The sequence below is a fragment of the Lampetra fluviatilis genome, chromosome 2 (genome assembly GCF_964198595.1).
Source record: "Lampetra fluviatilis chromosome 2, kcLamFluv1.1, whole genome shotgun sequence".
Lineage (NCBI taxonomy): Eukaryota > Metazoa > Chordata > Hyperoartia > Petromyzontiformes > Petromyzontidae > Lampetra > Lampetra fluviatilis.
Window position 1 is genome coordinate 33678348 of NC_136276.1, and position 26774 is coordinate 33705121.

The window sequence follows — 26774 nt, forward strand, 5'->3', positions numbered from 1 at the left end:
GAAAATATTCTTGGTTCTTTCGGTAAAGTCACGTAGAAGGGACATAATGAAATAATATTGATATAAAACAATACAAATTCTCACGACGTTTCGACTGCAACACAAGCAATCATCATCAGGTGTGAAATCCACGGAAAAAAATGTTGAAGATCCACAGAAAGAAAATTTGAAAAAAAAAATTCTGTGGATTTCACACCTGATGATGATTGCTTGTGTTGCAGTCGAAACGTCGTGAGAATTTTTATTGTTTTATATTAATATTATTTTATTATTTCCCTTCTACGTGACTTTACCGAAAGCACCAAGAAGATGAATCCCTGCAGTCACGAAAGCTTTAAATCAAGAAATAGAAAATAGTTCCACTCTCCATTGCTGATTAGCCGGAGGTGCAGCGACTAGACCCATAGTTTGGCACAATTGGATTTCTCTTCCGCGGAGGTTTTTTCTGCGGTTGTGCTATCTAGCTCTCCGATACAAACATCGGTTCCTGAAGAAGTTCCCAAGGAAGTGGTGCGAAACGTCGGACGCCATGCCTAACGGCGCACACGGTATAGGCCCAAAAACGCATCCGAAGAGATGATTTTCTGCATTGTAGGAATGAGATGCAGGGTGTGTGGGAACGCATTTATAGATGGAGGTGTGGCCGTGCAGGTGACCATGGGGGTCACATTTTGCATCGCCAAGTAGGCCTATGGAGGCTGATAATTGAGGGAGCAGAAGCATTAGGATTGTCAAAAGTTGTTGGGCGGTAATTATCACCCAACTTCCTGTGCTGCCACGCTCATGGTTAAATATATCTCTCTCGCTCTGTAATGTGTCGCTAAACAATGTAGTGCCACTTCGGCGTTGCTTGCTATTTTTACTTTTTTCCTGTTGGCAGAGCTTAAATCTTGTAATGTTTGATTTAAATAACGATCGGGATGCGATAGCCCGGTTATTCCGCCATCAGCACATTTGTGTTGCAACCTCGGCGCTCTCGGCGGCAGCTGCTTGTGATGGGTAATGAGACATCGGTGATCGTGACAAGTGTGAGATCACCACCGGGATAGGTTAGTTCCCACGGGGTAAAATGGTAAAGGTGCAGCCCTGCAGCTGCTTGCACTTTCCACTGTTGGCGAAAGCCAACAGGCTCCACTTGAGAAAGCTCTAAAGCAGTGATTCTTAACATTTCCTGCAGCCTTGCACCCTTTTGGTTCTCATGTATTATTATTTGTCATTTATTAGGTATAGATAACCCTGTGAGCCATGCGGCTCTTGACTCGGGTGCAACCGCAACAAACAAAAACGTGAACAAGAAACATCTTAAAGTGACTACACGCAACAGAAAAATCCAGGAAAAAACAGCAAAGTGTTCATGAAAAAACACCGTATTTCAACGCTGTGTGCAAAAATCCCAGTGCGATGTAAGTCAAACAATAACAACCATAAGACAATTTTAATTAAAGTTATCAGGCTAACTCTGTACTACAACAAAGAAACATGGCTAAACCAAAACGTTTTAAAAATCACCAAAATGAAGCAATAAAAACAATGCAACAGGAATTGACCTAGGCGAGGCCGTAACCGACTCAGACAATCGTCACTGGTCTTTGCCGTGAGCGAAGTGTGTTCATCACGACACTACCGCTTCCCACATTTACACACTCACACAAAGACAAATATCTCAATCGTAAAAAAATAATAATGTTAATAAATACATAGGTTTGATGACACAAAGTAGTTGTACTTGCGTGCCCGTGCTTCATTTGTCTTTCGATATTTACCTTCTAAGAAAATATGGTCTGTCTCACACCAACAGAAAGGGAATATTACACCCCCTGAGGGAGGGGGGGGGTGCATGCACCCGAGGTTAAGAGCCACTGCTCTAGAGAGAGCCCCCTCCAGAGAATATTTATTCTCTTTCCATGCTGGTTAGAAATCATGGAGGAGCTGGGAGTACCGACACTTTACTCCAAAAAAACACGCGTCCTGCCAGTTGATGAACTGCGGTGTGAACCCATTGACCCTGCTGGGTGGACAGGGGCAGAGTTGGGAGGATCTAAGAAACGTGCCCTTTTGTTTCAACTCCCGCGCCGGTAGATCAAACCGAACTGGCGCCCTCTGGATTGCAAGTTCATCGTGCTATCCACGAGAGTGGGGTACGTTATCACGTGCCCACAAAATTGTTGCGAGGAAAAGAAAGCACCCGGAGAAAACCCACCGGACGAGGAGGTAACATTCAAATCTCCGCTCAGTTGTATTCGATGATTCATGGCTCTACTGCCAAACTCCCGGTCATCTTGCAGCACAAGCCTGGTATTCCAGGACAGTCAGTCTCCCATTCATAAAAATCACCAGGTTCGACCCTGTGAAAGCTGCTGAGATCTGACGGGATCGGTCACATATCCAGCTGATGTGGTCATGCGCTTCGAGTGCCACTGTTAAGTGACGGAATTTTTACGAGTTTGTATCGATTCGTGCTCGTACGCATGGGTCCGCCTGCACGTTCAAAATGCGCCCGAGTACATTCCACCGCTTTAGGAGTTGCTGAATGGCTTGCGTTTGCTGACCTGCACAGATACCACGGGTGCCTTTATCCCTCCGCGTTTGTTATGATCCTCCGGGGGGGGGGGGGATGACGACGATGACGACATGATGACGACCACCCACCGAAATACGTGCGTGTGCCTGCACAACGGACGGTCGATGGGCACCGCTGAATATTAATGCCCGTTTGAATTATTTAGTTAAGCCATGGATACGTGGTACTCTGTGTCTGCAGGGGTTCCCCCTGCCCCCACCCGGAGCTTATTTGCCTCCAGACTAGCAGATTGTTTATCCCACACGAGCATTTTCAATATGTATGGGCACTCTTGAGTTAACAAATGAGCTCGGTTTACGAGGGCACTTCTTTCTTCGTATGACGTTTGAGAAAATAAATCAACAAGGCTACAATTGTCCTTGATAACGTTGTGAGCCATTCCACGGCATCCGGGGTGGTGGCTGAGTGGAGTTCACTCGTTCCACCAGATACTCGTGTTGCATTGGGCAATCGTCAGTGATATGCGCCTGATGGTTTGCGCTCCACTGCATTCGCAGTTTGACGAGTCCCCCGATCTTCCAAGGGGATGCTGCCAAGATGTAATAGCTCGCGCATCGGACTTGCAATCCAGACGTCGCCGGTTTGAACTCACACCCCGGCAGTTAAAATAATGGGCGAGGGTAAATTGACAGAGATAATATATTGGCACTCGAAATGTATTGCTACAGAAGGATCCTTCATCTAAGCTGTAACCCAAAAAGTGATTAACGTCGAACTAAGAAAGGTTGCATAGAGAGGAATATCTGATGCAGGCAGTGACGAGAAGGAAACTGGCACTATTTGGACACACATGTAGGATGGACAACAACAGCAACATTAAAAGTGTGTTGTTCGGGAAAAATGAAAGGAACAGGAAAGAGAGGAAGACCTAACGGAGGATGGCTTGACGATGACATAAAGTGATTGGTACCAGAAAGATGTGGCACTACTTGAGCATGTTGGCACATTACAGAGGAAAGTGGAAACAAATGACGAAATGTGCAGTGGACACCCACGGACTGTCTGCTCCGTGGATTGTGATGTGATGATAATAAATCGGTACGCTACGATTAGTCGATCAGCGGGTCGTGGGGTTCAGTGTGTGGGTCCTCACGCCTCTTCTGAGACACGTGGCCAGCGTGTGAGAGAGGAGGCCCATTACCCTCCAGAGGGGCTTTGTTGAGCTTCCTCTATTTGGAGGACCTCATGCCAGCAGCAGTGGTGTGAGCAGGCAATTGCAGGGCTGCAACTTTGCCTTGTAAACACGTAACGCGGCTGTGTAGGCTGCCTGATACGAGTTAGAAGTTTTGTTAACCAGAAAAAAATCTCGATTTAAAGCTTTCGTGACTGCAGGGATTCATCTTCTTGGTTCTTTCGGTAAAGTCACGTAGAAAAGGGAAATAATAAAATACTAAAAATAAAACATAATAAAATAATTCTCACGACGTTTCGGCCACAACGCAAGCAGCCGTCCTCAGGTGAAGAACAGGTCTGTCACCTGAGGACGGCTGCTTGCGTTTTTTTATTTTTATTATTGTATTATTTCCCTTCTACGTGACTTTACCGAAAGAACCAAGAAGACAGAAAAAAACGTAAAAATGTGCTTTCCTAGTGGCGTCACGGTGGTATCATCCTCATGCTTCCTAATGCAACATCCAAGTCGTGTACACAAACTCGGTGAACAGAGCGCCATCATCCCATGCAGTACTCTTACCAGTAACATATAGAAATCCAGCGGCATTGTTTCACATGCCTAACTGTGCTGATGAAACCCAGAAGGTCGAAACTGTTCCAGAGGCTGTTGTTTAAACACACGTTACCAGTTATATTGATCTGAAAAGCCAATACTTTATGCTTTTGGACTAAAACTATTATTATTTTTTTGCGGAGACACAGAAAGGCACTCTGCTTACGCGTGCTTTGTCCTCCTAGAGTTCTGCTGGATAATGCATTTAAATGCGTTTTCCTTTCAATAAATTAAACGTCAAACTTGCGGTCTGACAGCCTGGAGGACACCTCGCCAGAATATCCTCCGACTGGGCATGTGACGACACGGAGATTCCTCGATTAATATAGATTATTACACCCAAAATTTCCGAGGAAGGCCAAGGGGAGTTGGCACGCCCAAGAGGGGATGCCATCTCTGTGGAGATGGAGCAATGAGATTAGTTCGTGCACAGGAAGCTAGTTGCGCGACTATGAATGTTAGTGATGGCTTGGGAGGAGGCCTTCATCCAGCAGTGGATTAATCCTGGCGGATGATGACGATTACTCATTGTGACAGACAGCTGAGGTCAGAGCCTTGTTATGTAAATCCAGGAAGAAGGAACTACTTGTTGTTTGGTTGCGTCCTTTGTTATCCGAGAAATCCTTTTGTGAAGTGTTCGTTATGTAAATATGAACATGTTAATTGCTCATCGCTGGAGATTGCGATACCTAAACAAATGTTGGGTTACATCGCTGCGATTGGCCCCTGCTGCTCCCCCCACCCTTAGCATGCCAACGAAGAGTCGGGGCTAACGGCTCTGTAAATACACCGCCCGATAATGAGCGCGAGGGCTCGCGTGTGAGCGCAAGCGCGCGTGTGCGCTCATCAGTGTCTGCCCTTGTGTGATGCAGATTCAGCCCCGAGAGCCTCGGACAATCGATGGGGGTGGGACCCGGAGCGGAGGTCTTTGCTGCGACGAGAACTGAGCCGCACAGCACGATCACCATCAAGGCAATGAAGCTGGAATTAAGTGAATGGATTTTTAATTCATTAACTTTGTCTAAAACATATTAGAGGCTTGGGGAGGGGGAAGTCTCGAAACAGGAATGCTCTGTATATAAGTTGCATACAGCACCCCCACCGCCAACCACCAAGCTGACCGTTGCGAGCAACAACAACCCGGAGAGTCAGAGAGAGGGACAGACGCCGGGGCAGGGGTGTGTTCCATGACGGATTTAAAGGAACCGAACGCTTGGAAGTTCGTCGCTTACATCAAAGCTCTGCACGTCGGAGCGGTGGCTCCCGAGCCGCCGAGCCGACTCGAGCCAGCGCGCGTTGCCGACGGGGCGCCAGCCGGTCCCGGGGGGGCGCCGGGGGAGCCATGCGGCGCCTCCTCCTCCAACGACAACGATGACGACGACAACAACGACAACAACGACGACGACGAGCGTTCGGAAAAATCTCCGCGCGAGGGGCTGGCGCGGAAGGAACGGCGCGCGGCCACCGTCTCGTTCAAAAACGTGAAGGAGAACGGCGGCGGTGGTGGTGACGGCGGTCGTGATGGGGGAGGCTGCGGCGGTGGTGGTGACGGCGGTGGTCGTGATGGTGGAGGAGGCGACGGAGGTGGCAGCGGCGGTGGCCGTGATGGTGGAGGAGGTGGCTGTGGCTGTGGCGGCCGTGATGGTGGAGGAGGCGGCGGAGAAGTTGCGCTGCAGGCTAAAGTTGCTGCCGCCGCCGACGATGACGAAGAGGAGCAGGAGGAGGAGGAGGCCGACGAGCAGAGCGAGGACGGCGCCGTGACGATCAAGCAGTGGGTGATGCACGGCGCCATCATGTTCGGCCGCGAGTTTTGCTACGCCATGGAGACGGCCCTCGTGACGCCCGTCCTCCTGCAGATCGGTACGTCGGATCGTTCACGCCGCCGTAGCCAGTCTCCGATTGTCTTCGTCGTAGTGAAACAAGTTCGAAAAAATCGTGCCCGTGCAAGGATTGTGTAATGCTTTCCATCATGGTGATTGTCTATGGAGGTTTTTGGTTAGCGGCAGTAACGGTAGTTGTCATGTCATTTTTGGTAAACCCTTTGATCACTTTGGTTGGTTTGCAATAGGGTGAGTCACTACTAGCAACACAATGTTACATGACGAGTTAGTTTGAATCGGATCATCTTCATGAGATGTATTGTGCACCCGCCCCTCTGATACAAACAGACACACAAACAGACAAAATGTATACATTAACACTATCAACTTGACAGGGAAGCATTTAAACGAGTATTTTATTATTTCATTGATTATATTTATCCAGTAAAGCCTCAATGAGCCTCAAGACTTAACCTGGCAGGGTTCCTGCTCTGACATGTTTGGCCAGTTTGTGTGTGGGAGGAAACTGGATTACTTTGATAACCGCCGTGTGTAAGAAGGGGGATATCACTCAAAGGGGTGCACAGAAACGATAGAGGCCCACTTTGTTGGGCTACGGTTACCCGGCCACCTGTCAGCCCTGCAGGTTTGTGGGTTTGTGAGTTTCGCAAGTCAACGGCATTCCACCCACCCCTTGCCTTCGAACCTGGGGCCACAGGGCGTGCCCCCGCCATGACCGCCACAATGCGTCCCCATTTTTTCTAGTCTGAAATTTCAGCCGAGGTTCATTGTGCAGGGCGATGTGCACATACGAATGCTGTCAAGGCAGTGGAGCCTGTTCTCGGTTTGAAAAACAATAATAGGTGTTTACCCCTTTTTGGCAAATACAACAGGAGTTGTTAAGATCTTCATACACCGAATAGAAACCTTTTGCAAGGAATCAAGTCTGCATTAACCACACGTACTTGTGGTGAACATGCACACAAACATTCTCTGATAATGATGCATGCATTGTCTTTGAAACTGATTGGGCCTACACACAGAAACAGCCTTCTTTATGGCCTAGTCTTACCAATGTCAGACCAGAGAATGCCAAAAGTGGCAAAGATTGTGTTTCATCGCTGGAACCTGAACACAGAGCCAAGCAAGTTGCCCCGCATTCCCCGATGCCAATCTCAAGTCGCCCGCTGACGTTGGTGGAAGCATGGTTTTGTCGCTGTGCCAGCGTGAGAGATACTTTCGCAATTACTCGGAGTAACTTCGTGCTCCGAGTTTTGGCATTGAGGGAGAATACTCTGAATGGGGGCTGAATGGGGAGCAATAGAAGCAACACGTAGATTAGAGAATGCATATGTGTTCGAAACATCATCTTGACTGTTTGGAAAGCAAGTGAGCTTGGGCAGGACGCGTTGCTGGAAGGGACGATGGGCGATTGTCGAGACTCACGACGCAGTAGCAGCCGAAGGAGAAAACGTGTCCGGGGGGACGCCCACTGTGGAGATGGAGCCGTGAAGTCGGCTCGTGTGCAGTAGCCTGATGGATTGTTTCGCCGCAAGACCGTGGGTAACCGCGACCGTCATCATCCGGCGTTGGATAATGGTGACCAATGTTGATAATGCTGTGATCTGAATATGGTCATGTGGGTTGGCAAGCTAATGCCAGGCCAGAGCACTGTGCAAGCACTGCTGAGACCCCTGGGTTTGAATGTGGCTTTTGGCCACCTGTGATTAAATTGGGTTTTCAAATGTAATGAGCTGATAGTCTTAACTCGGTTGGCAACGGTGGCACAAAAAAAACCCATTCACATTTAATTTAGTTTGTTACTTACAGCTTATTCCAGCTGTGAGAATTGAATGATGGTTTGACGTGCGACGAACACCCTGTGCGGGCATATCTGAGACGTGTGCTCGCGTGAGATAAGGAGTCTTGTTGAAGATTGCAGTGGCAATATTGTGATACGATCTGTGATTAAAGGTGGTACACTGCTAGCTACCCCGAGTTCTGAAGGGAAATGTCCTTGATCGAAATGATCGCATCTTCGATTAGCACGGTTGGCTACGTTTGGTGCGAAATAAGTTAAACATACATATTGCGGTGAACCCAAATGAGACATTTATATTTACGTGATCTAACCCAATAAAAAATCGCTTGTGGCCAAATAATGTAATCGGGGGGAGGATATTAAATAACAAAAACAAAATGATAAAACAATTTCAAATGCTTCGACGTAGGTGGCACAGTGGCTTGCGCACTGCGCTATGAACCCATTGAACTGAGTTCAGTGCTAAACTAGGGCTGACGTGAGTGATGAGTGGTATCAGAACCGGTCCCGAGCACCCACGTCACCAACCCGCACTGACCTTGTGAACTCCATTCTGATTTTCAACCCTGATGGTAAAACTTGGAAAGCTGAATGGAGTTCACAAGAAGTCACAAACTCCTCTTGAAAGACCCGACGATGCAGAACCTATTTATGTACATTGAACGTCTTTCGCACCGTACTTAGCTAACCGTGCTAATTGGAGGTGCGAGGGAAGGACAACAAACCAAACGCAAAAAGCAGCTGTAAAAAAAAAGTTTTGAATTCTGATTTAAAAGTGCATTGCTCGAGTGGCTTCCTAACATCATAAGGAAGAGCGTTCCAGACGGCCACAGAAGTGCATCTGAAAGCACGCGATCCAGTGGCCATCTTTGTTCGATGGTTAGCCAATAGGCACTGAAGTCAGAATATCCCTGGCTTCGATCTCCCGCGAAGCTCATGGGTTCCCAACCCCTGATCTGCATTCGCACACAAACCATGACAGGCATCAGATGTGGATGCTTGATGCACAAATGTAAAATGAAAAACTCTCTGGTGTACGCCTGTGGTCACCCAGAATAGAACCACGGGACATATAACGACTCAGGGCATCGTTACGGCCATACACCGCTCCGCTACTTCTGTGACAATTATCCTGCTCAACTGCCTCAATATAAAGTTATAGTCGTTGCTGCTATGCACCAATATCAGCCATATGAAGAAGATTGGCTGATGTGGTGAATTATAATCAATCATACACACACGAGGACGCTCTCATCCAGCAGTAGATTGACAAAACTTCTGCATGTTACATTACAGAATCAGAATCAATATTTGTACTGGAGGAATCAGATGAGCTATCAAGTTATTTTTCACTGATGTCCAGTAGGGGCAGGTCACATTTTGTGTTTTTGATGCCACGGCTCGGCAGCTGCCGCAGCTAACAGAGGGTCCACTGAACTGGGAGCTGGCTGGCTTCAACGTAGTGTGGGGGAAAGGGCCCTGTGTGCCATTGCCGTGGCGTGCTGTGGCGTGCCGTGGCGTGCCGATCGGAAGGCCGTTCCTGACGTCTATTTTAGGAGTGGTTCCTTTACGTCAAGCGTGAGCTGTGGGAACGCGTGCGGGTGCCTGCTATGCCAGGGTAGGTGTGAACAGAAGAACATTCCCTAGCTAAAACAATTAGTCCAAAGCCCAATAATAATAATAATAATTGAGAAGATTTGCTATTTGTGCCACTGCACGGCAGAGAGGCCGTTATTCTGTTGTTTTATTTTGCCACAGGTGTTGCAATAAGACAAGGCGTAAAGATGTTTTTACAGTTTTACAAAGCCTGTAAATATAAGCTTAATCCTACGAGAATTAAAGCGCTTGTTTCTATAATTGCAGAACGTGGTCATTGCTCGGCTGATTGGCTGATTAATGTAATGTTTGTTTCCAGGCCTTTCTCAATCCGCTGCTGGATAAAAGCCTCCCGTACGCCATGTCCGTCATGGAGGTTGTTTGACCGTACTTTAATGCAATGGTCGGTGCCGGGACCGGTTTAGATGTCACTCGTCATTGATGTCAGCCCTGATGGGGAATCGAATTGAAGCCTCCAGGTTTGTGGCGCAGTGACACTTAACACTGGGGAGTGACGGAAGAGTATTTGCTAACAAACCGGAAAAAATCGTCAGTGGCTTGGAAAGCATTCATGAAATAAAAATCCCACATTACTCTGCAATTCGATTAAGGGATTTCACTGAGATTCACCGTATAGTGTCCAGCCCTTTTCCGTTCCACCACTGGATGAAGAGTTCGGTCGTGGAACATTTTTGACCATATACGTCCGCACTTGAGTAACCACGATTGCAGCTAAGATCTGTGATGTATAACAGCTTTACCGTTGAAGAACGCCCATTCAAACAGGAGCCCAACAGCTTGTTGGGCCCTTCCTGCTGAAATAAATAACATCTATTTATCTACTTCACCACACTGGTCAGTTCGGGTTTTAGGGGGGGAGCAGGGTGGGCGGGCGGGGGGGAGAGCCCAGGGCTCGTCACTGACGTGATGACCATGGCCTGGGATTGAACCCAAGGCGACGGGGTTCGTAGTTCGGTGCGTGAACAGACTGTGCCGCCTCTCCTCTGCGCTGCTTAACAACAGGAAGATATTTATACAGCGAGGGCCGTGCCAAATGCCAAGCGCTGCGTTTGTAACACGAGACCCCCCGCCAACTGGAGAGACAATCAGGGACCTCGTCAAGAAACGTGAGATTCTTGTGCAATGTGTGTGTGCCGTGTCGGGTAGTTTGTAGAAGTCTAGGTCGTAGGACTGTGGCGCGATATGAATCTATATAGGATCAGATAATTAACCTCAATTCTATAGTGTGGGTGAAGCAGTGGTGCAGTGGCTAGCACACTGTGGTATGAACCTGGCCATCTGAGTTCGATTCCCAGCCTGGGCGAATATAAATGATATCTGGACTTAGCCTTAATCGAGTACCTGGTGTGATGTGTAAGCATTATCACCGGGGAGACAAATGCGTGATTTTCGCTACACCTCTGCCACGCGAGAGGACATCTACCGCAGACTGTCCTGGGTCTCCGCCTGTCACCAACCCGCACTGACCAAACGTGGTGAAGTACAGTCAAGCAACTGCAACGACAGACACGGCGAGGACAGGCCTTCATCTCGTGGTGGATTGACACGGGGGACTAAAATCCATCCACTCGTACTTCCCTTGCTATTTTCTTTAAAGGGTCCCATCATCATCATCTTAAAATGCCACGATAAAAAGGCTCTACTTCAAAGGTTAAGCTATGTTAAATATTCCGTCTACTAAAGCGAATTACCCTTTGGCTCCCGACAAAATAGGTTATGATTAAATATTCATGTTAAAATCCCACTGCAAAGTAGCACAGAGAGGCGGGCCGAGGCCTGGCATGGTTGGCGAGATGTTATTTGCCTCGCCTGGTATACGGGAAGTTTGTGGGTTCGACCCAAACCCTGACGCCTGCTGTATGTTTGGAGTAAAAAAAATTCTCTCCCCGTGGTCGCGCGGATTTTTCTCCGGGTCCTCCGTTTTTTCTTTCCACATTTAGAATCGATATGCGTTGAGAATATTTGGCTGCTACACATTTCCACACGATAAGCCACTTCGTTGAGATATCATTTGTGGCCAGGTTTCTTATGAAAAAGAGCTATATAGCTCAGTGGGCCTTACCTGGTAAAATATAAGAGTTTAGTTTAATGTGGTGGTGGCGGCAGGGTCGTCAGGCAGGGATGAAGTGATGGCTACCACAAATAATTATCGTTGCCCAATCAGTAACTTACGCTCGCACCTGTGAGAGCTCTTCACCGTTTTTTGTTTAAATTAAATAATCTTTATTTAACTGGGTTGTGATAGCTCAAGAGACATGGATAGACTCATTTACAAGGAGTGACCTGGGTTCACCAAAATGACAAAGATAGGAATGAAGGAACAACAAAAAATGCGGCAAGGGAAAAAAAAAAGTCGTGTCCGAACGAGGGCATTGCGGGAGGTGATGCGCTCCCGGGGTCCTACCGCATGGCTCGTTCCACGTGACGTTTTTGGCATTTCAGGAACCAAAAAAACATCGGACTTTTTGCCGAACAACGCTGCCGGTACGACCCAAAAACAACGGAGAGCCACGCAGCGCACATCCGCGACAACCTGCATCGTAATTGATCATGTGGATTGCGTTTTGCGTTGCTGATGATGGGGGGAGCTACTGCAACTATGAACCCGGCTCACTGCCAAAACACTTGTGTGCTGTGGTGGCCTCCATAGGTGCTACTCGCTAACAGCACTTGCCCCAACAGTCCGTTAACGGCTATATGGGGAGGATCTTTGTCCTTGATGCCTCTGTCCTCTGCTACCGACCTCTGACATCGACTTTGATGCTGCAGCGACGCTGACCGTAGTTTTGCCAATGATGGGAGGGATGTTCCCACGCGTCCGTAGTGCGGGTGCCGGACAAGGTGACCTTGCAGCAATGCGGCCGTGCTAATTGCCGCTTCTGTAAGCAGAGCGGTGTCTTCTGGACAAATCCATCCCAGCTGATTGATTAATTGACATTCCGTCCCCTCCCCAGCCACGCTGCCACTGGCCTGGGACTTCACTAGGTCGGCTCGGCCTTAAACGAATGCGATGCATGAGCATCTCGGGGGAGACAAATGCGGCTAGGTGTGGTGTTGGCCACCACCTAGTGCACCATTCTGGCCTTAATAGGTGCTCGCTTGTAGACTAGCCCTCACAGCGAGTAGAGGCTACGTGTTGGATCTTTGTTTTCATTATATGCTGAACAAGGGAGGGAACTGGTGGCTCGGTAGTGATGGCACTGTGTGCCGTGTTTAAACAACGCTTTGCGCCGAGTGACTTTGAGCGCGGCCGTCTGCTCGGTGCAATTACTTTCCATGTTCGGTAACAGCTTTGCAGGAGCTGCGACCCAAATATATATATTTGGTTTCGGTACCGGATGAATAACATTGGCATGCGTCGCGTGCGGTGTTTGAGCTTCTGCATGAGCAAGCACATTGGCTCCGCGCTGCGGGCATTGATTGCACGTCCAGCACATCCAGCTGTTTCAGCGGCGTGCATCCAGACTGGTAATTGGCTTAGCGGTTGAGCCCGATGAGAATAAGGGGCCTGTGTACGTCTTGAGAGCGGATACGTTATGACCGTCTTTTGTTTTGACGGGTCCTGCCGTAGAGCAAAGCGGTGTTTGGTTACGTCGCCGTCCGTCGTCTTAAACGCCATCCTCTTTACGGAGGGCTGGCAGCGGCCTCTAGCACAGGCGTCGGTGACCTGCGGCTCCGAGCCACATGCGGCGGCTCTGTTAAGGACTGCTTCGTGACCGTTATCTACTAAGGACCACCGTCTCGTTATGCACGTGCATTGCGGCTGTTGAAATGTTGAGTTTTTTTGTTATCGAATTCAAAAATAAATGTCTCTTCTTTGTTATTTTGGTTGGCGACACCCTGGTTTAGCACCCCCTTCCACTTATTTCTGTCTTCTGCCAGGGTTGCCACCCCTACGGTACAAACAAATACCGGGGCACGGCATGGGATGAAGCATATCTTGTAATCCCAGAGTAGGAGAGAAATAGGAGTGTGTGTCTTGATTTGTGAATTTCGCAACTGCTAAATACTGGGACTTTTTAATGTCGCAGGGAAAGCCAAGCCGGGTGGCGCGCCTTCTCCCCACCTCCGCCAGTCGCGCCGCATCGTTAATCTGGATTTATGTCCATTCTCTTAGGTCATCTGTCCCATCCCCTTCTCGGTCTACCCATGGCATCTCTGACCAGGTGTACATTCTCGTGTTAGGGCCCCTTTCTGTTAGGCCCGAGGCGAAATCGAAGCAAAACTTTTTCTCAACATAGAGAGCCAATGCCTCTCCCGTCGCGTTGCGTCAACGCGACGGGGCGCTGGGACGCTTTTTCTGGAGAATGTTATTTAGCAAACAGTAGAGAGCGGCCGGTCAAGGCCGGAGAGGCGCTGGTGATTAAACGGTGAGCCTTGATGCTGGCGCTTGAGAGCGTCCCTGACTTGTGTTTCCCACGTCCGGTGTGCCCTCTTTGAGAAAACTTTGTTATGTCTTCCCACCGCACCGTTCTCATGTTTTCACGCTTGAGGAATGTGTAGCCTACCACCCACCGATGCGTTTGTTTAGCGGCTTGTACCCCGTGCTGTTTGGCCCCAAGTCCCGATGCATTCCGCTGTCGCTGAATTCAGATAATTAATTCATAAATGGAATACGCATCGGAGAGACGCGCGGCACAATCGCGAAAATTAACGTGCGTATAACAATCTAAATCGTCACAGAACAAAAGCTACGTGGCCCCGCAATGTTTTCACTTTAACAAACACTGCCACTGTCAGCGGTCATTCCATCTGGCTCCGCCGTGTGTGCAGCGATAGTGCGACGCGTGGGGGAGCTGCGGGAAGGTGCGGGTGCAGAGAGTGGTCAAGCTGGGCATCCTTGATACGAGAGGGGCAATCATCGTGGGGAGCGTGGGAGCGCCGGGCCATGGTGTGTGGTTGACTTCGCGTCTCCACACACCCTCGACTTCAAAGCACCGGACTGGAGTAGCGCGTCGCCATGCCGTGCTGTTCGAATCTGAATGTTGTACTGTGGAGTGGCGGTGCAGTGGTTAGCTCATTGTACCGACCAGCATGGTGAAGTTTGGTAAAAAACCAGCCATGACCGACACTGCACGTGGATCCTTTATCCTGCAGTGGATTGGCAAAGCCTGTGGGTTACACCGTGAATCTTGCGTGAGGTCACTTAATGCGAGTGCAGGGTAATGCGAGTGCTCTCACGCCAATGAAACCTACGACCGGTTTATCAGTGCTCTTTTGCCACTCAGCTGAGTGTTTGTGTGCCCATATTGGGAGTAGTGGTTAAGAGGTGAGTGCATTGCACGATGAATCTGTGGACCGAGTTTGATTCCAGGCCAAAGCTAATATCGTTGGCGAGTGATTTCACAACCTGCCCCGAGCCTACCCTGGGTGGTGTGTGCGCATTAGCACCGCGGAAGCAAGGCAGCCGAGCATGGTGTTGGCCACACCACCGCCTCTTACACCAGGCCGTACACCCGAGTGGACGTCCACCACAGAGATGGAGTGATGAAATCAGCTCGTGTATGGGTGCTCGACGCATCGAAACATCGCAGGACCTTGAGAGATGGCGATGGCTTGGGGGAGGCCTTCATAAGTATTCATCGTGGCAGACAGCTGAGATTATACTGCCTTGCTGTTTAAATCCAGGAGAAGAAACTTATTCGTTATTTTAGATTGAATTTTCTGTTAGCAGAGAGCTGCCTTTCATGACTGGCACAATCGATGGGGCTGGCACCTGGAGCGGAGATCTTTGGTGCTACAATAATGAAGTCGTACGGTGCAATTGATGACAGTGGATTGATAGTGGCTAACGATGACGACATTGACGATGTGTGCCCAGGCCTTCCGGAGAAGTACTACAGCCTCACGTGGTTCCTCAGCCCCGTGCTCGGCCTCATCTTCACGCCACTCATCGGCTCGGCTAGCGACCGCTGCCGGTCTCCCTGGGGCCGGCGCCGCCCCTTCATCCTGGTGCTGTGCGTCGGCGTGCTGCTGGGCATCACCCTCTTCCTCAACGGCGCCAACATCGGTGCGTTGGGTGACACATGGGCAAGCACGGATGGCGCAGCGCCGCCCGCCGGAAGCGTGCGTCGCGTGCGCCCGTTGGCGCCGCCCGCGCTTGATGGGGAGTGTCCCCCGTGCGTCACGAGCGAGCTAGGCCGCTAAACCCCAGGGTGAATTTTGTTCGTGTGAATTTACTGATGAAAATATATTGAAATAACGCATTGAGATGATTTCGATTGTTTTTGCCGCTATAAATTTCCACGTGATGATACGGCGCTTTGTTGAGCGACCGTTTGTGGCCAGGTCACTTCTGAAAAATAAGTTAATACCTCAATGAGCTTTACCTTGTAAAATAAAAAAAAATGTTTAGTTTTATCTGTGTGTTTTTAAGTGATTTGTTTACCTTTCATATACAGGTAGTCCCCGACTTACGATGGAGATGCGTTACGACGACCCCATCGTAAGTCGAAAATATCGTAAGTCGAAAATGGCCTAGCTTACCCAGGAGTCTTAAAGAATGGTGATAATTTAGCAAAACAGCAATTTACAGTACCGTACTGTATAAACTATATACTGTATGTATTTATTAATTACAATACTGTATTGCACAGTTAAATTTAAAGTCAAAAACAGGTAAATTCTTAGCCTACTTATATGAACTGCTATTTCATAGAAAGTTTTTTCAGAAAACATTCCTATCTGCTATAATTTTTTTTTACATGCATTGAAGACCGTGACAACTTAACTCCGTCGACGGGAGATGCGTACAGTACATCCCGGCAGCGTCCCAACGTACAGTACATCCCGGCAGCGTCCCAACGTACAGTATCGTACCTCGTACGCTGCTGCGTTTGCCTGCCGCGCGAAATGTTAAATATTTAACAATTTTGTCATATCGCCATCGTAAGATCGAAATATCGTAAGTCGGACCATCGTAAGTCGGGGCCTACCTGTACTTTGCACTCCTATCGTGTTTTTGTATTATTTGTTGTTGCAACGTTCTCACCCGCCCCGAGTGGACATCTGTGAAAAAATATCTTTGCAGCTCATCGGATTCCTCCTCCAGTCGAAATAAATATTCAGATGAATAAAACAAATTGCTCAACCGTGACCGTGAGATCGAGCGCGTGACGGTGGCTACCAACGAGCGGAAGCGCGCGAGTGGCCGCGGTGACACGGCGTTAACGGGATGAGCGTCGAGACGCAGGCCGAGATGGCTCGGCAAAGCCGTCGGAGACCGCACTTCACCGAGGAAGGCAGGGACGCGTTAATTGTCCGCGCGTGTTTATACGAGAGATGTACCAATGTCTGGCTGGCCTGATAATATTGGGAGGAACTCGGGCGCCGATCGAGCCGGCATTCAATGGCCGAGAGTGTTCGACTGCTTGAGTCGACTAGACTTAAGGGAACGACGCAATGGAATCCACACACTAAAATCCCGCAGTTTGTCGTCCAATAAAACAATCTGACTAAATTAACACTGCGGGCATTGATCTGTCCATTTAATTGTGTTCTGGCGGTCAGGATAAGTGTATTGAATGGTGCTCGTGAGCAATGATTATTAATGATTTGTAAAAAATTATGCCAATGCTATGCTTTTGCTACATTTAGGCTAATTGGTTGAATAGTTGCTAAAGATTTACGGAGAGATGTACGATTGCAATTACACTGAGAGACAGGAAAGGGATCACGTGGATTAGAGAACGCACACATGTTAGTGACGTAAGTGGCTTTGGCAGGGCATGTCACTAGAAGGGATGATGGACTATGGTCGAAAACTTATGATGGAGTGGCAGCCGATGAAATAATCTAACATATCGTTGACAGATGTATTTTTTTGTATCGTGGGGAACATGAAAGATGGCGGTGGCTTCACGGGGCGGGGGGGGGGGAGGGGCATTCATCCAGCAGTGGATTTATTACGGCTGATGATGAATGAGCAAAAGCAGGAAGATCTACAAATAAGATGGCATACACGAGGCAATAAAACCTTAATGCAATTTTCTAGTCGTATCGCAAGCGGGAATATTGACAAGTAATCTTATCTCTGCGGGGGGTGCCACATCACTGCATTCCTGCAACTAACCAACTCCTATTATTATTATTGAGATTAGGAAACTTAATACTGGCGGCACGTTATACATATTAAAATATTCAATGAAGCAAATTCCTTCCCTCCCTGGCCGCGCCGCACTGGCTGGCTGGCTCGCGCGCACAAGGAGGGCTGTTCGCATATGAGGCGCACGCACTCTAACCGGTGGGGGGGGGGGGGCAGCGACTCTACGGGGGGCAGCTCTACGGTCGAGAGGCAACGCACGCGCAGATTAACAGTCGCGTGCGCGCACTCTCACGGTAAATCTGTTTAATAAAACAAAGGTCTCCCTTCGCCTTTCCTTCCAAACCGACGCATATTCAGATTATCGGCCGTTGTACTGTACCGTGGCACATACGTGCGCCCCCATGGCAGCAATGAGCTCCGTTCATTTCGCGTGTCCGGTGTCGATAGCTGCGTGCCTCCGTGTAAACTGTAAACAATTTTTTTTTTTTTACCAGGTAAGGCCCACTGAGGTATATAGCTCTTTTTCAGAAGCGACCTGGCCACAAATGGTAGCTCATCGAAGTGGCTTATCACGTGGACATTTATAGCGGCCAAATACTCCCAAACGCACGTTCATTTTGAACGTGGAGGGAAGAACCGGAGGACCCTGGAGAAAAATCCACGCGACAACGGGGAAAGGGAGAGCACACGCAAACTCCAAATATACAGCAGGCGTCAGGGTCGGGATCGAACCCGCGACCACCTGTATACCATGCGAGGTCGTTAACATCTCATTGCCACCGTGGCGCCCCCTCATCCTCGAGCGCAGCTTGGGTAGGTGCTCGCGGTCGGAGGCGTTTGTGTCGCGCCGCATCGCAGCAGCGCGCCCAGCGTGCGGCGCACCCTGTGCCGTTTCTCGCGCGCTCCTTTGCGAGCGTGACGCAGTGTTGACATCTCGCGCTACCTTTGTCGTGAATCATGTTTTTTCCCTTCGCCTCGAGTGCGGTCGGTAGTACCGCACCAGCGAGGGTGGAAGGGGACTGTTCCTTTAGCCACGCGGGAGGGCTTCCGAGTGCATTCTCAAAATAACACAAGTACGCATTTAATGACGGCGTAATTATAACCGTTGCGCTTGTTTACCCAGGAAAAGCACCCGCGTTAACTCATTTTCAAAAGGGTAATGGCATTTTTTTTTTCCAGCGGTGGCGAGGGACGATAATGGTCAGTATGTATAATCCCAATGAGTAATTTGCGGGTAATTTTGGCAAATTTGGACCAAGACGCCGGCACACAATGACCTGTTCTTGCGAATAATGTCACCATGAAGTAGATGGCGCTTTGTATTATTAATACGGTTAATACCACCCCGTGGTATTCATCGGGGTGGTCGGTGGATTTGAATCGTGAACCTCTGCATCAAGTGGTGAATGCACGGCTGCTGGGCCATGTCACCGGCCGTAATAAAACACGTTACATAATTTCTGTACAATTTTTGTTTGTCCGGTATTAGCAGGCATAGCAGCCAAGCTGCATGAGTCATGGGCCTGAATCTCACTCACCCATTCAAACCGCCCCCGCATCCCGGCACAATGAGGAGGTAGGGAAGATGCCGACCTAGCTTACAATGTCCGAGACAGCACTTAATTCTAGTCTCATGTTTGCAAGGACATTATTTAAGGATCGGATGTACCTGGTCAGTGTGGTGTCCCCTGTAAACTAGAACTGGGATGAGCATTTGCCGATGTCGATTCATCGACTAGAAATGCTGCTGATGATGAAAGATCACGCTCTCGCACTTGCCGCTACACGCTTTCCACCCTGCCTTTGTTGGGAATCACCGCTGGCGCCTCCGTGATTGCGCTGTCGGACTCTGCGTCGTGTGGTTGGGAGCGCGGTTGGCTTGGGTGGGAGAGCGGGGTGGCGCAGGAATATTTGTGGAGCTTTCGGGGATTAGAAGCTTATGGGAGAAGAGTTCACCGTGCGATTACTGATCAGCGGCGCTCAGCGCTCCGGCCACCTTGAAGTGTCATTGTCACCGCGACCCTTGCCGTGCACAGTAGCGTGCAACGCAGGCCAACGCCAGGCCACGGCGGCTTAGTCGTGAATTGTTGGGCCCCCGCGAGTGAACTAAATAACACGCGGATGTTTGGTAACCTCTGATGTAACCTACCGTTGGGAGCAATCTCATTGAAGACGTTCATGGGCTGAAAACCAAATTAAAGTGTTTTATTTTTTTTGCGAGGATAAGGGGTTCGCATTTCTCCAGCGCTTAAATGCCAATGCGTCTCGGAATAATTTATAACTGCGTGTCATGGCATAAATAGGGGAAAAGAAATATATGTATGGACACAATCGATGCACAGTAGGGAAACGAACACACTGAAAATCCCAGCACCAGCGGATTCCCCAGGAAAGTCCATAGAAACAACAGGACAGAAAACAGCAACCATACCTACTTCAGTCCACCCAACCACCAACCACAACCACTCACTACCCCTGGCCACCACCATCCCAATATCCCACCCATCCCCCACCCCCACCATAAACCACCATCTACCATCCACCACCACCAACAACTCGCTCGTCACCATCCCAACATACCAGCCAACCATCACCACCACAATCGCACACACCATCACTCGCCACCACCATCTCAACATCATTTCATCCACCACCACCATGCAAGGATCCCACTCAACCAGCACCACCAATCATGATGCAGGCCTCTCCAAGCCCGCACCTCTGATTATCACGGTTGGCTGCGTACGGCGCGAAAGAAGTTCAGCACACTACATACACACAAACCGGTGCCAAAGGGATCCACCGATGTTTTTTTTTACTGTAAGAATTTAAAAGGTAAAGCTGAGCCTCCAGCAAGGGGGTACTTGGGGGGCCCCCCTCCAGCGCCCGCAACGCTGAGGGGGGCTGTTGGGCGGTGGCGGGCAAATAGAAACGTGCGTTTAGAGTATTTGGCCGCTATACATTGCCACGTGGTAAGGCACTTGCTTGGGCTGTCATTTGCGGCCAGGTCGCATCTGAAGAAGAGCTAAATATCTCGGTGGGCCTGGTAAAATAAAATTAAAAAAATGTCCCGTGCCCGTCGGGTAGTGTTGAATTGGTGAGTTTCGGTGTTTGCCCTCTTAGCTGCTTGTGTGTGCGACCGGTGACCAGGTCGGCTGCTGGGAGATGGAAACGGCGACAACCTCTACGGCATTGTGCTCAGCATCCTCGGCGTGGTCATGCTGGACTTCTGCGCCGACGCCAGCGAGGGCCCCATCCGGGCCTACCTCCTGGACGTGGTGGAGAGCGAGGAGCAGGACACGGCGCTCAACATCCACTCCTTCTCGGCAGGTGAGTGGGGACAGACGGACGCAGTGGATTGAGAGGATGCAGACACCATCACCCCCTTCCCCCCCCAATATTTATTTGTACTGCTACCACGTAGGTTTTCACAGTTGTACTGTATGTTTGTATGTTATTGAACTTTTTTTGCCTACCGTATGTAGCCAACCGTGCTTATTGGAGGTACAGGGGGAAGGACAACAAACTAAACACAAAAAAGTGCAAAGCTCCAGTGGCTTCCTAATATCAAAAGGAAGAGCATTCTAGGCGGTCACAGAAGCACATCTGAAAGCGTGCAATGCATTGACAGTCTTTGTTCGATGGTAATCCAAAAACCGCTGCGAGGATGACCGGAGTTTGCGTGATGGTTAATGCTCCTTGATGAGATCAGCAAGAAGTTCAATGTACATACATGCAGACGGGAGGGACACGTGTTTCCTCGGGGGTTAAGGAAGAGGCGGAATCCTTCACAGGCGCTCAAGAGTTTGTAAGCTCGATTCAACAGGTTCGGTCATGGATCGTCTACAACATCAGTTCAATGTCTGCGAAGAATTCCGAGCACGCAGCAGTGGCAGCGAATTTTGGGTCAATGGAACCGCGAAGTTGTGAGGACCCAAATGTCGCCGTCCAAAATGCGCGGAACACCGACGCAGGCCTCCGAAGTGCGCCTGTTCGTATCCGTGCACCACCACGCGCGGGGAATGGTCAAGGCAGGCGGAGCGACCCTTGACCTGCAAGGTCGATGCGATGAGTCGTAGGAATCTTGGGGGGCGGGGGAGGGAAGATTGAGTGTGCCATGCTGGCGACCCTTTCTCGGTTGAAAGCCCTCCAGCACGGCAGGGGGCAAAGGTCACGATGTCGAGGTTCATATTTAGGGAAGCAATCGAAGTTGGCTGACAGCGCCAGTGTTTTTGATGGTTTTGTGCCTTCACTTAAGTGAATTATAATCGGCTTTTGCTGCACGGCAACACGGTCTGTAACGAAGTCGGGAGAAAAAAATGTCGTTGGAGGGAAAATTAAGAGGGGAACGGCAGGGTCTCGGATGGAACTTTGTTGTTAGGTGTGTTCAGTGTTACAACAATGTGTTAAGTTTACTTTTGATAATAATCAGAATTATTATATATCCAGGAAAGCCATAATGAGTCCAAAGACTCTTTTAGGATAGTCCTGCTGCCTTTTTTTGTAAAGAAGTATTTGGCCAATTACGATTTATTTAGCCCAAAAATGGAATCCCCATTCCACACTATTTTGGGCCCTTTAGCCTGGCTAATGCCAATGATAATGAAATCTGTAAATGATGGGAAAATCCAACTGCACAACAGTATATGTTTTTCTAGGCAGGAAAACAAGAATCCTTTGCTGCACCGTCATCTGGATACCTTTCGGTGAAAGCCTAGAACGGCTGGATATCCAAGGCAGTCCCACATCTGACAAATTAAAGTGCAAGCAGGGTGACTTGGTTACAGGGATCGTTCTGTCTTTGTGAATTTAGTTTGATTGTCGTGTCAACCTTTACAGCTGGGAAGTGGCGCGGCTTACCGGTGGGGCTGTCGGACGTTCCTGTATACCCGCGTCGGTGCATATATGTATGTTGAACTTCTCTCTCACCGTATGTAGCCAACCGTGCTAATTGGAGGTGCGCGGGGCGTCTTGTCCGCATCTTCCTCGTTCGCTCTCAGGCCTGGGCGGGGCGGTGGGCTACATGTCGGGCGGCCTGAACTGGACTGGCACCTTTCTGGGCCGCATCTTCCACTCGCAGGAGCAGATCCTCTTCTTCTTCACGTCGATCATCTTCTCCTGCTCCGTCGTCCTGCACCTGTTCAGCATCCCCGAGGAGCCGTACGTGCCGCTGCCGTGCAAGCAGGACAAGGAGGCTTGCGGCTCCGTCGGCGGCGCCTCTCCCACCAAGCGCGCGGCCCCCTCCCCGCGGCCGCTCCTCCGTGAAGACGACAAGGGTGGCGGCGGCGGCGGCGGTGGCAGCGTCTTCGCGGCCGCTCGCTTCTCCGACGAGACGCGCTCCGAGAACGAGCTGTGCCTGAGTGTCTTCAACGCGGACCTCGTGCGCAGCAAGAGCGACTCGGCACTGCACATGTCGGATTCCGCCATGGACGTCGATTCCGAGCACGGCTTCCTGTGCCGCATCGAGCCGTCCATCTTCGACGACAGCCGTGACGGCATTGCCGGACGATCCGTCACGGGCAGTAGCGGCGGCAGCAGCGGCGACGTGAGCATCCGCCGCAGGCCCAGCGGCTTCGACGAGACCGCGTTGAGCCAGACGGAAGCGGATAACGCCAACCGGAGCGGCCCCGGGAAGATGTGCGACCGATCGCCACCGGAGACCGACAAACAGCAGCAAAGCGGCACGGCCGAGGGCGCCACGGGTCATTCGGGCGACGGGCTGCCGAGCAGGAGGGCCCGCCGCCCCGCTTGCCGGGCCCGCGGCTCCAGCTTGCGCCAGCAGGGCAGCTGTCGCCCCGGCCAGCGCCGACGCTCGCGCCACCAGCAGCCGCACCACCACCACCAGAGGGCGCACGCCGGGCTGCTCATCAAGCCATCCCGCTCCACCGGGGACATCCACGAGCTCGCCAAGCGACAGAGGCTGCTGTGCTCGTACGACCACCACCAGCACTGCCGCCTGCAGCGCCGGCACGAGGGCCAGTCTCCGAGCGACGGCGCCAGCTGCAGCGGCAGCGCCGGCGAGTCGGACTCGGATGACGAGCGCGAGACGGTGAACACGGTGAGGGAGGGCGCCGAACTGCGGCGAGCGGCGGTCTGGGTTCATTTGAAGGGTAAAGGAAGACACACACGCAGCCAAAACAACCGACGGCTCTCGCCTTGTGGATGCGTAGTAGCCGGTAAGGGGTATTAAGCAGAAATTTTGAACTCGCCTGAAAAATTCGAAATTCGGGCCCGAGATACGAAATTTTGGATGATCGGAAAAGTATTTTTTCTGTTTTGGATCGATAGTGAAGTATAATGCCACTGGAGGTGACATCACTTCCATGACATCTCGTCTCCACTTTTCTTGACATCACTTGTGTTAGCACGAAAACGATCTGAAATTTTCCTAATAAATATAAAAAAACTTTTTTTTTTCTTTATCTGAAACTTACACCCGAGTACCTACGTTGTGTGTTTTAACAAGCGATTAAAGCTTTCTTAATGAGAACAAAACAACTTCAAAATCATGGTCAGATGCCGAGTTATGGCTCTCTTGTGATGTCACGGCAACATGTACGTTTGTATGTTGAACTTCTTTCGCACCGTACATAGCCAACCGTGCTAATCGGAGGCGCGGGGGGATGTACAATAAACGTCCGTGTTGTGACGTCGCTGGAACGTCACGGTGGGACGCTCGACTGTAACCTTGCTCGAGAATTATCTCGTTCGTTAAGCTGCACGCTCAGTGGGGTATGCATCTTATCTGTAAGATAAGAGCTATTGGACTCTTGGGTTGTGCCCTACTTTGGAGCATGATTTATTTTGTTGAAACCACATCCAATAACGGTGCAGATGCTGGCTCTTCAATCGGGTTTCCACCTATTGAGGCTTTAAGAATGAAAAAAAAACGGGACACATTATGGGAAAAAGAAGAATATCTCACAATACCCGACGAGGGGAGAATCACGTGTGAAAGTTATTGTCCTGAGTGGTGTATGATTAGACAGCTGGCACAAAACGGGACTTTTACTATCGCAGTAAGACTTACCCTGGACATTTACCCTCAAAAGAGGACGATCCTGAGAAAACCAGTACAGGTGGCAACTCCTCCACCTCCGGCAGTCTCGCCGCGTCGTTAATCTGCATCTCTGTCCATTCTTTAACGTCACCTGTCCATCGCCTTGTCGCTCTCCGGGGCAGCCCTCGTCTGCAAAGCTTGAGCGAGAGCCATCACCGGTCGGTGCTGCTTGGCGAGCGTGTGAGATGGGCCGGAGGAGGCGGGCAGGCGGGCGGCACAGCCTGGTGTGTGTGCGTGGTGGTTTAGCGGGTTCGCACGCTGCACTAACGACACCAGTGACGATTATTTGAACCGGTCCCTAGGACTCCCCTAGGTCGACTCGACCTCAAATGATTACCTGGTGCGGTGTGTAAAAATATCGCCACTGGGGAGACAAAGGTGGCCGGGTGTGGTGCTTTCCCGCCACACCCTCGTGTTCCGTTCCGGCCTACATAGGTGCTCTCTCAACGGCACTTCCCAACAGTCTGTTGAGGCTACACGGGGGGGAGAGGGGGGATCTGTGTGATTTGTGCGTCCGCGTTGTGCCGCAGGTGCGGCTGCTGTGGCTTTCCATGCTTCGCATGCCCCGTGAGTTGCGCCACCTCTGCACCTGCCACCTCTTCACGTGGTTTGCGCTCATCTCGGCCGCAGTTTTCTACACCGACTTCATGGGTCAGATGGTCTACAGCGGGGACCCCACGGTGAGAGTGAGCGGTACGAGGATCGGCGGTTAGTTACGCGACGCGGCTGCGCGTGGATTCCGCAAAGCTTTTAGACACGCGTTCCTCTTCGGAAGCTGGGAGATGTTAACTACCTCGCCTGGTATACAGGAGACCGTGGGTTCCATCTCGAGCCTGACACCTGCTGTATATTTTTGCGTGTTCTCCCCATGGTCACGTGGATTTTTCTCCGGGTCCTTTTAGAATCGACACACGTTGAAAGTATTTGGCTGCTATAAATGTCCACGTGATAAGCCACTTCTTTGCGCTATCACTTGTGGCCAGGTCGCTTCTAAAAAGAGCAAAATAGCTCAGTGGGCCATATCTGGTAAAATAAAATAAAAAATCAATTCGTAGTTTAATTATATCGGTGTGGAAGCTGTAGGGTAGTGGTCAGGGCATACTTACGAATAGCTCTCTTTGCTCTGGTTTAACTCTTGCAGTGGGACCGGTTTTTAATTTGGTAAGTTCCTAAGAGAAATAAATAAATAATAACACCCGTGACGTTATTAAAAAAGAGTAGGACATGTGGTGCGGTCGAAAATTTTCAACATATATACACATTTTTTGTAAAACTCACCTACTATGCTTAAAGTCACGAAGCAATATGGCCTCCCAAATGTACTCATGTGTGGAACGTAGCACCTCCCTTCGTGATAGCCGTGTGCCATAAAGATCGGAGCGAATGATAAATGTGCTGATGAATTGACTCTGGGCAGGGGTCGACAAGCAAAGGAACAAGAAGACCCTTTTTTTCCCCCGATTTCGAAAAATATATATATCTATATTTCACAAGAGCCCGCGATGCAATGATGAGCACGAGACCATTGGTCCTTAATAAGCAACGTCGCGAAGCCAGTCCTTAAAGGGCCCCGCCGCCACATACGGCTCCGGAACGGCAGGTTGCCGACCCACGGATATGGGTTTACTGAGCCAAGCTGGGGAGAGCCGGCGCTCTGACCTTGCGTCCCACTCACGGGACCTCTGCGAGCGCCGGTTCTGTGCGAGCGCGGCCGCGCGACGGCGCCACGCTCGCTCGGAGTTTTATTCACTCTGACAGCAGCTCGCTGTTTATGTGCCCGTTGAGAAGAAGGATGACTCCCGAGTATGGCTCATTAACAGAATCCGATGAGACGTGCCCCACCCCCACTCCACCGCCCCCCACCACCCCACCAATGAGAAGACACGATTCCATTATTTTACATGAACTATGTAATAGGAGAGTACAGACGAGGCGTGGGCAGCACAAGAGCATGCCTAATTGCTCACGAGCTGAGCCCAGGGCAAGCAGGGGCTACGACCCCCCACCCCCGCACCCTCTAGCAGAATTGTGCCTTGGGGTCTTGGGAGCCGAACCCGTGGGAAAGTTGATCATCAAACCGACGTCGCAGTTTTTTTGTTGCGGT

General features: G+C 50.2%; 1 protein-coding gene across 3 annotated transcripts in view; it reads left to right on the top strand.

Annotated features, from left to right (window-relative positions):
- Positions 1-26774, top strand: part of LOC144946114 (solute carrier family 45 member 4-like) — a 41432-nt gene that overhangs the window by 10336 nt on the left and 4322 nt on the right. For 2 of the 3 annotated variants that reach the window (XM_078874874.1, XM_078874865.1), the window contains 5 exons: positions 5180-6167; positions 15388-15576; positions 20761-20940; positions 22611-23668; positions 25201-25350. In XM_078874874.1, the coding sequence (XP_078731000.1) occupies positions 5495-6167; positions 15388-15576; positions 20761-20940; positions 22611-23668; positions 25201-25350 (2250 nt within the window). In that variant the 5' untranslated portion in view covers positions 5180-5494. Of the gene's footprint in view, positions 1-2174; positions 2212-5179; positions 6168-15387; positions 15577-20760; positions 20941-22610; positions 23669-25200; positions 25351-26774 lie in introns of those variants that run through there. The other variant, XM_078874883.1, reaches the window with a different exon arrangement.